Source organism: Mercenaria mercenaria, chromosome 12 (genome assembly GCF_021730395.1).
Source record: "Mercenaria mercenaria strain notata chromosome 12, MADL_Memer_1, whole genome shotgun sequence".
In the NCBI taxonomy this organism is placed as follows: domain Eukaryota; kingdom Metazoa; phylum Mollusca; class Bivalvia; order Venerida; family Veneridae; genus Mercenaria; species Mercenaria mercenaria.
The window spans coordinates 18,719,350-18,738,331 of NC_069372.1; the positions used below are offsets into that span (position 1 = coordinate 18,719,350).

General features: G+C 34.9%; 1 protein-coding gene across 4 annotated transcripts in view; it reads right to left on the reverse strand.

Moving 5' to 3' along the window:
- Window positions 1-18,982, reverse strand: part of LOC123533149 (RNA-binding protein Musashi homolog 2-like) — a 115,126-nt gene that overhangs the window by 24,163 nt on the left and 71,981 nt on the right. For 2 of the 4 annotated variants that reach the window (XM_053519339.1, XM_053519341.1), the window contains exons 8-10: window positions 2,681-2,763; window positions 2,212-2,287; window positions 318-380 (exon numbers count right to left, since the gene is read on the reverse strand). In XM_053519339.1, the coding sequence (XP_053375314.1) occupies window positions 318-380; window positions 2,212-2,287; window positions 2,681-2,763 (222 nt within the window). The remainder of the gene's footprint in view (window positions 1-317; window positions 381-2,211; window positions 2,288-2,680; window positions 2,764-18,982) is intronic. The other 2 variants (XM_053519340.1, XM_053519342.1) reach the window with 1 other exon arrangement.

The following is an 18,982-nucleotide window of genomic DNA, read 5'->3' on the forward strand; positions in this document are numbered from 1 at the left end:
AAATCTGAAAGCGAGCCAAATTTTCACAAAGAAACTTCAAAATAGCAAAATTAAAATTTAAACAGATTTTTTTTTTTTTTTTTTTAAAAACAAGACCGTCCAAATCCATTTTTGAAAGCAAAAGTATGGGATAAAACAAATTAAAAGTATATACTTGTGAAAAGAAGCCATTAAATAATATTTAAAGAAAAGTTCCCGAATCCTAAAACACGACTGCTTCCTTCCCCCCTCCCCAATCCCACATAATAGAACTAGCATCTCTGAATGTAAAAAGTAAGATGAGCCCTGTTGTCATGGAGAAAAGTTGGTGCACTTACACAATTCTGGCATAACAAGGTCACTGGGTAAAGGTTCCCAGATGATCTCTCCGTCCTCGGTCACTACGGAAGATTAGAAAAAAAGGGAAAAAATATGTTTTAGTGGCGGCAAGAGATATAAGCTTCACACGCTCTCAAAATCACAAGTAAAATCATGCTGCCATTTTTTAAATTTTTTTTTAATCATCAATTCACTGCAGTAATTAACTGCTACTAAATCTCCCGAAAAAAGTACTTATGTACACAGCTCATCCAAGAAATTAAAACTGAAAATATCTCCATCAAATTAAAATCTTGAGAAGTAGTTTCTAATCTTAATTTTCTGAATTTACCGTTAACTGCTCATTTAAGTACACGGCAACATGAGTTTCCTCGTGTCTTGAATCAACTGGGGGAAACACTCACTTCTCGTTTACACTTTCTCCAAACTATAAAACCTTTTAATGTTACAAACTTCCTCAAAAGCCAATTTCTTCAAAGAGGAAAAAATCGAAATAAGTGGAAATGTGATTCCAGTTTTTCAGATTAGAATGTTCTGTGTAAACAACATTTGACATTCGGAAGAATTTTTTGAGTTTTGTTTTGGAGAAAGTTGAAATTGCTAAAATAACTTGGCAATCCTATGCTCCAAAAACAAATTGATTCTAGAAACTATATAGAAAATACCAGGCATATTATGCTAAGAAACTGTCACACAACAATTGTGAAACAATCAAATCAGGTTAACCCACAGTGCAGCCATTCTACAAAACCATTTTTTAAAAATATCCCCACAGAAAATTGAAATATATTTATTTTTTCCATCAGTGGTGTTTCCCCGGGTTTATGTGCGTCAATATTTTGATTCCAAATTCTTGCTGGGTTGCAACCATGATCATGTGACTACTCTGTGGTCATGTGACTTATCATGTGACACAGAAAATTAACCAGTCACAAGTAGGCTTGGTCATGTGACCCAGAATTTTTACCAAGAAGACAAAATAGGACAATGTGACCAAAATGTCCTACAAATTATCCCAGATAGAATTTGAATTCAAATTTCAAAATCTAAATATAAATATTTCTAATCAGAACAGACACAATTATAGGCTCTAGACAGATCTTTCATCGATAAAACTCGAAACTGACAAAAATAGGAAAATCAGTGATTAAATCTCTAGTTGATATAATTGTCAAAATCCGTGTATAAACACCATTTATAAGCTAAGTGACAGCACAATAATCTATTTCATGAAAGAATAAAAACACTGAAATTTCTACCTAAAGTATCCCTTTTGCATGACCTCTTGCCTTTTCAAGCCAAATTTTAGTGACATCACCGTGGGTATTTTGTATTTTTAACATTAAAGTAATTCTATCGTACAATGGTCATGCACAAAAACACATGAAATATATATATATGTTACACTTAAAATTATAATAGTCTACAGAAATGTGGCATATTTATTCTTCTGCTTTGTGATCTGACAGCTTTTTTTTTCACAGGCAATCTGTGCTTGTCCAAGTTGTAAGATTGGTGGTTCCCATGGTTACATGAACTAAATGACCCTAAAAGAGCATGCAGAACTGTTTCCTAGCAACAGAATGGCAAAAGGTCTTATGCAATGGATTACAGATTTAAATATCACACAAAATGTTCAGGCAAACTATGATCTTTTTCAAAACAGAGACACAGAAAATAATTATGTGACTTTGCTCAGAAATCTGTGACTTTGTTCAGAAATAATTTATTTCAATCTTCAACACAAAACATTAAAGAAAATGAAAAATCAGCCTGCACATTTTGGCATCCAACAGAATTTTCTACAATAATCATAAAATTACATGTCTACTTTACTAGTTGTACCAAAATGTTTCCCCCGGCCCTGTAATAAATTCACAGCAATATAATTACCTCGTGCAATACCACGACCACGAGCTAACTGTTGAGGCAACATCACTTCTTTTGGCTGCGCTTTCTTGCATTCAACCTGTTGTGAGCAGAAAATACAACAACCCTTACATTTTGTATTCTTTAATTCCAATCTTTGGTTTGCTATATGTATCAACTTAATTCTCTTTCTTTTCTTCTTTTCAAATACAGTTTGTTATAAGGACATTACAATCACCCAATGTGTTGAGTAGTTTTAGGATACATATGGAAAGGGAGCTAATATTTGGCACCAGCTGTGAGTAATAGGTTATACAGAGTGGACAGCAATTTTATTCTGAAATTCAAGCTTCTTTACAAACATTCTTGAGAATGACTTACAAAAGCTTAAAGCTACAAAAGCTTAAAGCTTTTTCACTTTCTACATTTCAGTTGAGACTATTTTCACTTTCTACATTTCAGTTGAGACTCAAGTCGAAAGTATTTCACTAACCATTTTCTTGTTGATTTCATGGAAATGTAGTTCACATACTCGTTCCACTGTATCTTCATCTTCAAATGTGACAAAACCAAAACCTGCAAATAAAATGCAATCATTTCATCATACACTGCGTATAACAGTTCACAATACTGTACGGTGGCACAACTTTCCAAAGAGTACCCAGACAGGGTGAAACTTTCCAAACAGTAGCCAGACTTATAAACTTAGCTGCCTGCTGCCAAGTAAAATTCAATTTGCTGCAAATCAAAAAGAATCATCTGAAATTATTTCATGTAAAAATTTTGTTCATATTTAACACAAATCGGCATTGAAAATTTCAAATTCTATTCATTTACTGCAGCATATAGCTCAAAATATTTATTTCGGCTTGACTAACTTGTGTCCAAAGGTATCTATTTAACATATTCCTTTAGTTGCTATTTTATAATATTTTCTGCCATTTCAAATTATTACGAGTAAAATTATTTTCAACAATACCAATTTCTATGTTGTTTCCATACTAAAATTACCTCTACAGATTTAAACCTAGCACTGGAGTGCAAAAAAAGGGAGATAATTTACTGGGTAAGAAATATTAATTTTGATCGAGTAAAATATAATGTGTTTTTTTTCTAATACATTTGCTACTGAAAATATTTCTAAGAGAAACATAATTATGGAAAAAGGGGTCTAACACACTCTATGAATGAAAAAAATGGTACTTCATTTGCATTTTTGCCCGATTCTTTTGAATTTAATTTTGCTATTTTTAGAATCTGTTTGCTGTACCTAATTACGTATATGACCTTACAAAAACACTCAACGGACAATATCCTTGACATTTTTTTGCCAAGCCTAAAATAGCACCAAAACTTTCTAGCTACATAACAGTTTTGCGACTGCTATTTCTAACCACCTGCTCGCCGAGACATGCGTTTCATCAATAGCTCGTAACCGCTGTCAACTTGAGCATCTTAAATGATATACTTAAGGTTGGCTTCATAAAGTTTTCAAAATAAATTGAAGATTTTGCAGATGATACATTTTCAGTAACAAAATGTAATAACATTGCCAAAGTTATTACCAGTTTATTAAAGAAAATATTTACAGTGGTCCCTATTAGATAACGAGTTTTGTACTAAAACTGCCAGCATTTAAAATAGTTAAAGATAAATGTTTCAAGAGGTAAAAAAAGTATATCTAAACTACATTATCAACAGAGTGCACATTGTCATTCCAAAAGCTTTCTATCGAATAAGCAGTCAAAGACTTAACTATATCTTCCTGTAAATCAGCATTCCCTGATATAATGCGTACCAATTCCTGCATAATGTAACTATCAACACCGATCTAAAACAGTATTTCTACCGTTCTACAAGCAAATTTTGCCGAGACATTTTTATTAATAGTTGGTACATCTAAAACAGTAGCAGTATGTGCAAGTTTACGTGTTGCCGATAGGTAGTCAACAAAATGAAACAATATTTTGACCAGTTCCGCATTATGGCATGCCAGAAATTCTACAAAACATGCGTCACATGACCTAGTTGGAATATTAAGGGTGCGAAGACAGCTGTAAAGAGACATAATATAGCTACGTAACTGTGAAGTTATATACAGTACTTTCTAAACGTTCAACACTGTAATTCCGTCACCAACTGTATATTGTCCACTATATTCCTCAAAATGGCCACCATTCCATCTAAACAAAGCAAAACAACAAGCGGCTTTCGAGTTTTATAATTAAACTAAGATGTTGTCAAAAAGGAGTCAGTTACAATGAAACTGACTCGAAACAATGTTTGCGACGCCCATGAAAATTAATGTCATGCATAATGCGTAACTTTTTTTTTTACAGAAACGTGACATTCTTTCTCTAAGTCGCCATTTTGAGGAGTTCACTGCAGTAAATGAACAGAAACGATTATCAAAGCTACAACAAGGGCGATAATTATACATAACATTGCCAGATCAAAATACAATAGGTATACATAATTTAAGCAGTTCTTTATCTTCTCGAAAAAAAAAAAAAACGACCAAGAATCTGTCTAAGACACGACTAGGCTATTTTAGTTTCCTATACTAGAGTGGAGTTTACCCATAAACATACATGTCTCCTTTGCGATTCCAGCGAAATCAGGGACCTGAAAAATGGTACATTATCAAATTTTATTCAATATCTGATGCTAATGTAAATGGGAGCTAACTCTACCACTACTATATCAACATTAGTGTCTCTATCCAGAGTTACATCCCTTACACCCTAAGGTTATGGCATATTTATCCTTTTTTTTATATCTTGTAATTTTTAAATATGATCGATATCAGATCTATAAAGATCTTCAATTTATTATTATAAAGATTGTGTCACTGATATTCCTTTATAATCAGTTAATATCTTCAAGTCTCTTAAATTAGGTAAAAAAATTGGCAAAGTCTTATATAAATATCATAAATCAACAGCCTTCAGTGATTAATCTTTCTAAATATAGCCCCATATCAATTTTCATTAAATATATTTGGTTGAATATTTGTATGGGTATAAATCATGAAAGGACATCCCATTTCCGACTGTACGATTGTAAATTATTACAGGGCGTCACTTTATTAAAGTGTTCAATCGATAATCAACAGAACGGTTGCACTTGTTTGACAGTCTCCGCTGCCATTATTTTTATTTAAAAGTTTTTATAGTTTGTAGAATTGATCATTGTTTAATTATTCAATTAATTATTCAATTAATTATATCGACAGAGACTGTCTGAATCCATCACTGCCAAGCAAAAGGTCACAGATCAGAGCTGCAGCTAGATTCAGAAAAAAATCATCTGGCAGTCTTTTCCTGTTATGTAACTGCCTAACTGCTATTTGAAAAAAAAATAATGTAAAGTTAAGCATACAGTTTCTCAAGGTATGCTTATAAAAACAAAGAGTGGGTGGATTTATGTATTTAAATGGGTTGTCAAGATTTTCTATCAATTTATAGCTATAAACATTGAATGAAAAACTCCTCTACAACTTTCATAACTTGAAAACAAATGAGCATGAAGGTTACCTTACTTTACTTTAATAACTAACTAGCCTGTTGACTACTTATCCTTTAACCTTGAAAATTTCTAAAACGGACTGGTCCATCATTCAATCTGGGCAGCACCACTTATCATTCAAAGGGGTGTTTACTGAAAATTGGATGTGCAGGCTGATCTTGGTCTGCACTGTTCACAAAGGCAGAACGATTTGCCAACAGCAGGCTGCAGGTTACCCCTTACCCTGCTACATTTCTATAATGGACTGGTCCATCTTTCAATTTGCAAAGTACCATTAACTGTTAAAAGGGGTGCTTACCAAAAAAGTACTGACTGAATGGCGAACAGTGCAGACCATGATCAGACTGCATGGATGTGTAGGCTGATCTTGGTCTGCACTGGTCGCATAGGCAGAATCACATGCCAACAGCAGGCTACAGGTTAAATATGCAGTAAAACAATGAACCCGAACTGTATGGAAGTCATCAAAAACATAAATCACAATTAATGAGGTAAATTTCACTCAAATATTTCAAACCTATTAACCCTTGTAATAACTGCTTTCATTAATTTTCCCCCTCATTAATCATAAACAAAAGCTTTATAGTCTTTAGGAATTGTTTCAAAATACCCGGCAGGCATTCAAACATGCTTATTGCATACAATACAAGAGTGTAAGGTTTGAGTGGTGCATTTTAATGATATTTTAGCAGTAGAACAGAGGTCAGTTATCTTAGCAGTAGAACAGAGTTATCTGAGCAGGAGAAGTAGGGTCAGTTATCCGAGCAGGAGAACAGAAGTCCGTTATCTGAGCAGAACAGGGGTCAGTTATCTAAGCAGTAGAACAGAGATCAGTTGTTATCTTAGCAGTGGAACAGAGGTCAGTTATCTGAGCATGAGAAGTAGTGTCAGTTATCTGAGATGGAAAACTGGGGTCAGTTATCTGAGCAGGAGAACAGGGGTAAGCTATCTGAGCAGAAGAGAGGTCAGTTATCTGAGCAGGAGAACAGGGTTCAGATAAAAATTAGCCATTCAGGTATATGAAATACATTCAGACAGCATAAACTTTTAAGTTGCATGTCATAAACTCTTATCAAATTTCGCTCCTTCAGTAGTCTGTGTTCAGACCGTAATAACTATGTTTTGTTCGTAGGAGATAACTCCTGAGGCTATTCAAATTTTGTATAATTATGTCCCTTTTCTTCTCAAAACAGATAATCAGAGCCAAGACTGATGAAGTCAGAATATATAAAAGAATTATTCTTTCTAAAAAAAAAAAAAAAAAAAAAAAAAAAGAGTATCTAGTCGGTAGCCAGACTACTCCTTCAGTAGCATACACCAGTTTCCATACCATAGTTTGCACCCACCCCACCAATAGCAGCCAAGGTGTCAGTGATTTGGATTACAAGTTGGGAACATTCACAACTTCACTTCCAAGGCTCATTTGTCATAGAAAATACTGTATTGTTTTCACCATTCTGAAGACAAATGTTCAACAGGTTTGAAAGAGAAGTTGATTAAATTATGGCTCATTCAGGGAAACACATTCTTGTAAGTGTTCGGAAATTGTGCATGTAATTTATGGTGTTCCTGGCAGCACACAAGCAACTTGCCAAACTACTGGTTTAACTGTCTGAATTTGAAAATGAAAAATGGCTTTAAACAGCCAAGTGAACAATAGGTGACAAATGTAAAATATTTGAAAGTTCTATTCTTCTAGCTGGGAGCTGAATGTAAAAAGGTTTTCTCCAACACTTCTATTTAATTCATTATAGATATTATTTCCTACAGTTGACAGCTGAAAGGAAAATTGTAACAAACTTTTGTTGTTGTTGTTGTTGTTATCATTTTCAAATCTTATTATCAATACAGAAACACATGTCTAAATTTTCATCCGACTGCAATTTAGAATTTATCGTTTCAAAATGATCTCCTAACTTACTCATAAAACCAACGTTAACGCCAAGCTCAAATATGTGTTTGTTCATTATAGTGCTAACATTGGCTTACACCCCATCTTCTAAATCATATAGAGAAAAAAACCCAGAAAGATATTTAACAAGGGATCAGATGAGAAAACATTAGTGATGATAAAAGATAAAATTTCCTGGAGCGTAATACTGTTAAAGACTATTTCTGAACATATCTTTCTCAACCTCAGGCGTAATGGAATTCAATTTTCCTGCTGAGAATGTGTTTTTACTAATAAATGTGAAATGAAACAACATTACCCGCAAATGAGTTTTCAGAGATCAATATGTCTTATTTCATAGGAAAAAATCGGCACAGTCTAAATTTAAATATAATCGAGTAGATGTCTAAAATAGGGAGTATTTCCGAATTTTAGCCCTTACACTGATAAATTTCTATAATGAACTGGTCCATTTTTCAATTTGGACAGTGCCATTAACTGTTAAAACGGGTGCTTACCAAAAAATACTGACAAACAGTACAGATCTTGCTGACTGCATTTATAATTGACACTACTGCCAAACCTGGGGCCAGCAATCTCTCAGCCATGGTACTTTAGAAAATGGTTTAACCATGATACTGACCGGGTTCACTTTTCAAGTACTAACTAAAATGTGTTCCCACAAAGGATGCAGACAATTTCCCCTCATGAATAGCAAGTGAAGACAGAAATGCTTTGAACCTTTGGATAGCTTGTGGAGTACAACGTATTTCAACTATATATATCAGTTTGGTTTTAATGTAAATAAACGTTTAAAACTAAAGATGTCTGACAGAAAGTGTAACCTTGACACTACATTATGAATCAACCATAGGTCACATTGTTCTTTTTATTCTAAAAAACACTCAGGAAAACATTGCTTGCACTTGGACGGCATTGCGAGAACAAAGACTTCCTGTAGGAAATGGCATTTTTTCCCTGCGTTTTATATTCTGTCAATTAAGCAAAACAAAATCCAGTCACACTGGGTGGAGACAAAGGTTCCTTTCTTACCAAGTATATTTTTAAGCAATCAATTATAATAAAATGCAAGGATATTTGCCATTAACTGGCTTACAAGTTAAGTCAATTAAAGACCAAACTGATCCGAGAAAATCAAGCATGTTAAGACATTGTTATGAAATTTAATATGAACAAATGTTGCACTTAATGAAGTATGAGAAAAGAAAAGATCTTTAAGTGCATTACGGTAATACGAACTACAATAACTGTCAATAATGATTTATATTCTCTACCGTTATAAAATTCACAAAACTGAAAGTAATACAGAAATAACTCTTGTTGAGTTGACATCCTCTTCTTAATAAAGAAAATGCAAAAAATTTCACTACAATTTACGACATTTTATGACAATTTATCATATTATCACTTAACACCGAATTAACATCTTCTGTGTGTCATTGCTCCAAGTACCGTTTACACTTTAAATAAAACCTTTTTCTATTTTTTTTTTGTAACACTAAACAAGGCCAACTTTTTCTCATACATTAATAAGTCAATTTAAATTTTGATATCTTAATCATTTTCTTTATCTTCAATAGCACAAAACATTTCAAATTTACACAGTTTATTTCACAAATTTGCTAAGATCTGTATTATTATGAAGTAAAACAGAAATTGCGTTTAGTTTATACCGATTTATTTTAGCTTGTGATGAAAGCTTTAAGCTTATTTGAACCACTCTCTAGTCCCGATTCCTGGAAAAACCAGTACTGGTGCTTAATGAGAAGTGATGGACATACCATCGAATACGCCAATACAAACTTGTCACGAAACTTGTGAATATACGAGTGGAAAACAAAAATTCTTCCAAATAGTAAGTATAATGCATTTACCGTGTAAACAAATCAATAAACGAATCTGATTTCAACAATCAGTCCTCCGATACCAGTCATTTTCATCGGCAGAAATTAATACAGATCTTTGGTCCATTATCTAGAAACTCCTATGGAGCCACTGTTTATCTAAAGGAATACTTCTTATCTCCTTTTTTCCTCATATCATCAGCAGTTCGGAATTTCATATCACTCATTATTCAAAGGAGAAAAAAAAACTTTACTATCTAGCTAACTGATTTATGTGAATGACTGAACATTCATTTCCATTTGGTACAAAGGCAGTCCCAGATTGATTGAAAAGATTTTTTTGTCTAATTTAATTGTTAATTGGCAGTGCAGGGTGATATGGCTGCACTGGATGTGTCCTTAGAATTATTATTGATTATAGCTCCTCTCATTATACCAATTTGTGTGAAAATCATTTTCCAGTGAATAGTCTTTTAGCCAGCAGAAACAATTAATAAAAGTTTTGAGTTTATTGTGTTTCTATCGATATTCTTTCCCAGGAAGGAAGCATGATGATTAATTTCCTTAATTAGGAAAACACTTAGGGAGCTAAATACCCTTTCAATGGTTTCTAATCAAGTAAAAGGGAGGCTAACAACTCAAGGAAAACAATTATTCTCTCCCTTTGATACTTTTCAATCATTGCCTCCCTTTTTTGTACCAAATTTTTATCTCCCTTGCGTAAAGTCATTAGAGTAATCTCCCTTTAGGTAAGGTATGATAAAACTTAACCTCTAAGTTATTCTCAAATAATGTGAAGGTGACTTCACTTACATAGACAAATATTCAAGTTCAGGTAGTTGTTGGTCTTGTGGTAACAAGCTTCACTGTCAGTCTAGAGGTCAGGGGTTCGAGTCCCAGTTCAGGCACTGGAGATTTCTGAGATGCTATCAAGTGTCTCCCATCTAACTGAAAAGCCAGTACTGGTTCTTCCCAGGAAAGACAGCTTCATGTATATAGGTGCTACACACCAGGCACACTGTCTATTTGCGAAGAGTTAGGCTAAGTTAGCCAGACAAGTCTGTACCTAATAGATTTCTCACTCTGTTCAGGAAGCTTTCTCACGCTCTGTCTCTCTGGTCAGATCACTCCGTGTCTGTACTAGTAGTGGATGAATGGCCTCATGTGTGGCTGCCCTTGTATGTTAAGCACCTTTGAACAGGTTTACCATGACAATGGGCGCAACAAAAATCTAGTATAACAGTAAGTTACCAGTATTTTATCCTAGCTTATGTAACCATAGTAATTATTAGTTTAATGTTTAATATCAATCTCAGAAAAATCCCCCGGGGAACCAAAAACATAACAAATCAAATTGAACTGATACAGAGAGCTCTATCGTATAACATTAGATAAATATGCAATTTGGGAAGTGGAAACATTAATATCCATAGGGATGTATGGCGATGAAGGGGAACAAATATGGATCGTTCTAAGACGTCCTTAACTCAATTCCTCTTAAACTTTTCAATCTGCTAATGGTCTACCATTGAGATGTTGTGTTTTGAATACAACTATTTTTCTTAAAATACATAAAATAATCTGTATACTTTCACATCAGTTCCATCTAGTGATGGTCCAATTTCATATCCATCACTGAACTGAATAGTCAAGCACAGCACTGGCCTCAGAACGTTTGTCTCCTAAATTACGAATAAGCAATTTGAAAAATTTAGTGTATGCTATTTATAATAACTTCACTTAGGGAGATATTATATACACTTATACTGTATAAGTTGAAATGTTCGCAATGTGGAAAATGTTCCCGAATTCAACAAATACGTAAAAATATCAGCCAGCGTAAATTACTACGTTCACCAAGATTTGTCATTACAGTCGGGTAAAGATAAACAAACTCAGCTTTGGCACTTCAGTTTTCAGTGATTCGTCTGCAATACTTAATTCGCGAACTTTTTGACCCTCTTAATATATCCACTTATACAGAACGTCTCATAGTGCTTGCAGTAAAATCTTTACTACCCGAATGTGATTCTCAGAAGTGATTCTTTAAAATAAAAAACGTTTGTCTTAAAAGACTGTCCAGATGCTTATGCAATTTCTCGCAATATTAGCAGCAGTGGTGATGAACTTTCTTGAAGGATGTATTCTAGCGTATTGATTAGCGTGACCTAACTGAATGTGACACAAATTGTAAATCACCAGGCCAAGGCAGACCGCTATAATTTTCTACAAAGAAAATTGGAAGCGTTTCTGAGACAGTTCTCAATTGGCGTTAATTGAATTTCGTCTTGTACATGAGCACGTTTTAGACTTCCTATAATCTAATAGAACTGCATATAATGTGTTTTCCAATGTCTTCATTTTGTTCGAAACTGGTTCATCAGCGGAAAATCCATACGGCACACGTGACAACCCCATCTACAATTATTACTTACGCCGAAACAAACTTGACAATATAACAGAAATTGTTGTTATCTCAGTTTCATTTGGAATACCATTAACAAACAAGACCCATTTTTCAGAATTATTAACAATGTATCGGAGTTATACGAGAAGATCTGTTGTCAATATTTTTTTACCCCTACTTAAAATGTGATGCTGTCAATAGCATCTCTTATATCTGTGAAGTTTTGTTTACCGAGGAATGTTTGAAGGAGATGTATTACAGGCTCGTGTCATTAAGTGTTGCGCAATGCAATCCGTTTTCCGATGCGCCGATTGTCAGATGCAAATTAATATCAGGAGTCTTGTAACATATTTATATATGACTATGTGCATATCTTTGCATAATTTTTTTTTTTTTCTCATCATTAAGGTTGTGTGTCATGTATGAAATTATTACGGTATCTAAATTTTGTTGCAGTGTTTAGACAGGAAGTTAAGAACAGACTGTCTGCTGCTGACTAATTCTTTGGTAAATTACGATGTATATATAAAATATTTGCTGCATAAAGAAATGTTTTAAAGAAAGTATGCAAGCTGACAGTAAAATTTTCTCCGAGGCTGTAAAACCTAGCAAACAATACTTTTATTGACAGATGGACAGACTTCAGAGTGAATAACCCCGACAAAATCATAAAATTTGACATGAACATTACCGATTTTGCCTTTCTTCATTGTTCTCCTTTAATGGAATTTTGAATTGTTCTGTACTAAAGCTGTCCAGTCGCATCAATACTCCTCGATGCGGAGCAAAAATCACATTTTCTCTCATGATCGAAAGTCAATACTTCATTTTCTTCCGACAGCTAGATATAATATCTTTCATAAGAGTGTGACTGTGTTTCTGGCGACAAATAATCAACTTGCTTGAGATATCTTGCACGGAATGAAATGAATATTTGAGAAAATGTGCCGCTATGCTCGAGCGATCAATACATCGCCAATGTTGCATTTCATCATTCAATAGATGCCAACGGAAATGAGATTGTATACTAGTATTACTTGATTTTCTCATTAAAAAAAAATTTATCTTAGAAATGACTGACAGCCATATTGTTGAAAAAAGCCTTGCTGCCGCAAATTTGGCAAAACTCAATTGTTTGCCGTTTGTTACACACTGACGGCTGAAAGGTTGGAAAGACAGCGGAGAATTAATCTGTCACATTATCCTTGGTATTTATACAACTTTGTCTTGTCCCTTTTCTTTCATTTTATATCTAATTTCTTTAACACTATCCCTGTGAAGATTGGCTAACTTAATTCAAGAATGTTTGTATCCTAATTCAATTTCTAATTATTTTATTCAATGCAAATATTTCCCACTGAAATACAAGGAAGTTCAGAAGCAGGGATAATCAACAATTTAATTATTTTGCACTTAAAATCCTACTGTCGAAATAGGTATACTATACATTCTAGAATTATTTCAAGGAATGGCCATGTTGTCTGCTAAAAGAATTAACCTTGTCAGGACAAGGGGGCACCCCCTAGGGTTTCCGTCTGCTTTTTTAACCAAAGTATAAAGATTAGGGTATCAAGAAAACATTAAACGAAATACATTAAGACTTTCATACAGGCATATATAACAATATCCATAGAAAACAGATCTCTTCAAGTAGGGTTTGGTAATCAATTTTTATCTTCCCTATCATTACTACAGCAGGTTTAGGTTGAAATTATAAATGCCTAGTTCTTATTTTCTGGGAGAAAAGAAGAAATCTGCATCTTGTATTTAGATCAAGTTCTGTCCATATGCTATGTATGTTTAGAGATGTTGTAAACATAGGTCCCCTAGAGGCTTTACTGGCATCTGGTTCTTTACAATTTCTGCACTAAAACTGATTCAACTTGCACTGATTTATCATGGTAAAAACTCATTTTTTTTGTGGCAGCTCTGACCACTGTTACCACTGGGACAGCTCTGACCATTGTTACAACTGTGACATCTTTGAGCTCTGTTAGCACTGTGACAGCTCTGACCATTGCAAACCACTGTGACAGCTGTGACCACTTTAAACTACTTGAAAAGCTCTGACCACTGTAACCACTGTTAAAGCTCTGACCATTGCAAACCAATGTGACAGCTCTGACCATTGTTACCGCTATGACCACTGTTACCATTACAACAGCTCTGACTGTTACCACTCTAACAGCGCTGACCATGTTTAAGAAGCCACAATCTTCCTGACTTGTATGCAATCTTCCTGATGTGTTCGAACATGATGGTTTCAGTCCTGACTAAGAGACATTTTTATGACAAAACATGACAGATAGGGGCATCTGCTATAAACTCAGCTTAAATATGAGTTTAGGGACCTGTTCAACTCAATGACTGATGGGAAATGAAAGCTTAAAAGCTTACCACAATAAAGTAAAGATAAAAACAGAAAAGTGCCTCATCAATAACCAAACAAGCTCCTGATTCATTCGGACTTTGAGAGATGCTTCTGTGAGATCTTGATGAGTAAGTACTGACATAACCAATCAGAATGTTGCATGTAACCTGATTTGGACTGACGCAATGTTTTTAAATTCTACAAAATATATCAAAAGAAGAAAACTATTAGGAAAAGTTATCAAGATATAAGGAATGGTGTCTTCTTCTGGAATAACTCTCATGAAAAATTCAATGAAATTTAATTATTTCAAGGAGAGGTAATCAAAGAAAAGACAACTTCAAAGGGAGTCTGTAAATAAATTTATTATCACACAGCATCCCTTGTACTTATGCACCTGTGCATATTCTGGGAAGGTAGCAACTGGGCTTAAAATTAATTTACATTTGCGGTTCAACAATTATGAACATAAATTAAACATCATTATTTCATGCCCGCCCGCTTAGCTCAGTAGGTAAGAGCGTTGGTCTACGGATCGCGGGGTCGTGAGTTCGATCCTCGGGCAGGGCTGATGTTCTCCGTGGCTATTTGATAAACGACATTGTGTCTGAAATCATTAGTCCTCCACCTCTGATCATTCATGTGGGGAAGTTGGCAGTTACTTGCGGAGAATAGGTTTGTACTGGTACAGAATCCAGGAACACTGGTTAGGTTAACTGCCCGCCGTTACATGACTGAAATACTGTTGAAAAATGGCGTTAAACCCAAAACAAACAAACAAATCATTATTTCATATTCAACGCTTGGAAAAAAAACCCATGGAATTCTGCATCTACATTTAAATTTGAATTTGAACTTAAATGAAATATTCATTATTTAAGAGGGGTTGAGTATTGGAGTATTGCAACATTTCATTCTATAAACAGTCAGAACTAAATACATATCGAGAAATATTTTTTTATTTATGGTACATGGTCTATCGCATGTGTCCCTGTGGATTTGAAGTACTTTTTAAGGGTTTTGTATCATATTAAACTGCACATTAATGATTAACTGTGGCATAGAAACTGTAATAAATACAGGAAGTGGTTAAACACACTTGATACTGCTAATTAGCTGGCAATTACTTTCTATCCCATTAAAGTTTTTTTTTGCATTACTCCTGATATATACTACATTTTGCATATAACAGAGACCAAATCTTTATATTTTCTATGATGTTAGAGCTTGTCCTAATTACTTATAAAGAAGGCTGTTTAAGGTAATGGTGACTCTTTAAACGCAGCCTTTTTATTAACAGGCCTGGCATTCATTTAACTCTTATCATGCTGGACATGATTGATTCTGCTTAAGTGACCAGTGTAGATCTTGATCAGCATGCACATCTGTGCAGTCTGATCAAAATCTGCACTGTTTGCCATTCAGTCAGTATCTTTTTGACAAACATGTATTAACCCTTAGCCTGCTGGCGGCAGATGATTCTGCCTTTGCGACCAGTGTAGACCAAGATCAGCCTGCACATTCGTGCAGTCTGATCATGGTCTGCACTGTTCGCTATTCAGTCAGTAAATTTTCAGTGAAAACCCCTTTGAATAATAAGTGGTACTGTCCAAATTGAAAGATGGACCAGTCCATTATAGAAATATAGCAAGGTAAGGGTTAAAGGGAACTCTAGAAACCAAAAGCCTGAAATCATGCAGGACCAGTCCTGGAAAATCACAAGCTTGACTAATCAGATAAATAGCAGTACATGTACTTTCAACCATTTTCAGCTATTTTGTGTGGAAAATCTTAGAATTTTAACTCTGATTTATTCTTTTTTCTCTATCGTAACAACGAAGTGCCTATTGGCATCATTTTTTTAACCCTAACATTACTTTTAATAACCCTAGTGCATTTTCCTTCCTTCCTCTTTCCTGCTGCAGAACCGCCTAACAAGACTTGTGTTTTACTACTGACAGCTTAACATATTCAAACACTCATCAACATTTTTCCATAATTATTTCTAGCATTTCTACCCTTCTAATTGCAGGCAATTACAACCCTGGCTCGATTCTATTCCCATAATTCTATTCTACACCAGCAAATGTTCAATAGATTGCCAGCCTCTATGATAAAATGCCCCACTGCAGAAAACAGATAAAATGAAAAACAAAATCATTAATAATTGCAGTCACCCTTCTGGTGATGAAGAAAATGTCCACCTATGGTGTAAACAGGAGAAATCTGGAGAAATCTCCGTTTTCCAGTCTAAATACTGGGAGGAGAGGGTAGACCATGAAATAAATATCAGTTTAGCCTTTATGTCCATCATTTACATTCCGAATTTTTTTCATGAAACCATGCCAGATTCCCCACTTCCTACAAAACAGCGGGGAAAAAAACTCATAGCTTTTTCCTGTGTAAGTAATAGTCGAAAAACTATAGAAGTCTGCTGGAGAAGATAAACGCACCAACTGTCTAAACCGATCATCTATAAACAACAACTGAAAATAAACATATCACTTGCATCATATTGTGCTTGTACAACTTCGGATGTAGTTAATTCTGATTTGAAGGAAAACGATTCCAATAAAAGATACATACATTACATGGCCCAGTCCGTACTTAAATCAAACTTAAGTGGATTAAAATAAATGCAGTCCGTTGTGCCTATCACTACGTGCACATTTCTTTTCTCGTGCAAAGTTATTTTCTCTTGCACTTATTTTCTCGTGCCAAATTACCTGTCATTTTATTGCTCGGTATGTAATTAATGGAAAATGCTGTGGAGCACACTTTCCTGTGTTTCTCTATAATGACAAGAGATGAGCCGTGCCATGAGAAAACCAACATAGTGGGTGTGCGACCAGCATGGATCCAGACCAGCCTGCGCATCCGCGCAGTCTGGTCAGGATCCATGCTGGTCGCAAACCCACTATGTTGGTTTTCCCATGGCATGGCTCAGATGTGTTTTTGTTTCAGTCAACTATCCTGCAGAACTGATGAAATCTGTCGCTTTTTTAACAGCCTTTGGATTATTTACAGTAACATCAGACAGACTTAGACCCCATGGAAAAAGCTTTAGAAGTTCTCAAGGAAACACTTAAGTGGTGCTGGTTCTTGTGGACAAAGTACTCTTGGGGTCAAGCAGTATAGCAAAGATGTGCTACTGAGATCTGCGAGGTACAGGGTATCAGCTTTTATTGGCTTTAGAAATGGAAATCTTTAAAACTGCGCAAATTTTGGAAAATTGCGGCAGATTTTGCATTGGACAAGTGCAGAACAATTGTCTTAAACACCTTGCTGTACATGAACGCACAGATTGTTTCACAAAGTGTTCACTGTCAGCATTACTGGTATTATTTTATTGCTTGGCATTACATGTAGCCAGTTTCATTTTTTTCAGGTGTTTTGTCCACTTTGCTGTGGTGTTTGTCAGTCTCTTGCTCATTTCAAACTGATGATTCATGTGCCTTTTCCCGAATATTTGTATTTAATTTCATAAATGAGAGATTTTATACTGCTGTGACTATTTTCTATTGTATATAAGAAACATTAACAATGTGTATAAATACATGTGTATCTTTGAGATCACTAAACAAATCTGCCAGGAATCCTGGAGTGTGATAAATGACACTGTCTGACTGACCAGTGATTTATCTGATACTGGGCCAAACTGTCAATGTTCCAGTAATAAGATATATCCATCTTGATCAAACCTCTAGATGGGATCACTTAATGAGATCGAAAAATCTTGTTTTTTCTTTTCTTTTTTCCAGTCCATTCAAAGATGGAGACACTGTGAATTCCAAGGAATGATGATGAACCTTCCTGGTGTACAGGGATAACTTGGCAAGAGCAGAAAAACGTAGAAAATTCTTATTAAAAGGTTTGAAACCATTGCATAGAAACATAACACTAAAGGATGTTACTAAAGAATTGAAGTTCTATTCTACAACATTACTATTTGGTATATCTTCTCCGCACATCAGGAATTTCACGCATAAGAAGCAATCACGCAACATGACTGGTAAAACAATTAGTGTAACACAAACACGAAAAAGTAAGCAAACTTACTCCAATTACAGTGCACACACAATGGAACACAACTGAACATAATGATAAAACGAGATTTGCAGATGTGAAACACCCATGCCCCTTAAACTGCACAACTGACACAGGGTTAGAATCAGTGCCCTTGCCTCTGACCTTGACATTATATTCTGCATTTGCGACCAGTGTAGATCATGATCAACCTGCACATCCATGCAGTCTGAGCATGATCTGCACTGTTTGCTATTCAGTCAGTATCTGTTTGGTATGCACCCCTTCTAACAGTTAATGGTTCTGTCCAAATTGGAAGATGGACATTAAGAAATTTAGCATGGTAGGGGTTTAAAAATTCAAAACTTTTCAAGAAGATGGATGAACTATCTACATAGCTGACAATGTCTGTCTTTTAATCCATTTGAAGTGCTAAATAAAAGTGTAACGATGAGCTACTAACACTTAAGGCCCTACGTAAAAGGCTGCAGTTAAATGGTACAGTAAAAGAATACTGATTAATTCCTAACTTTCCCTACCCATGACAAAATTTATACGTCAGCAGAATTGGATTGCCAGGAATTAATATACCCCCAGTTCATAACTCAGCGGCAATTCATGGAGAAAGATTCAAACGAATTACAAAGGTCTTGTCACTCTTCCCTCACCAGTATTGATCTAGCAGCCTATAATCTATCAGAATATTG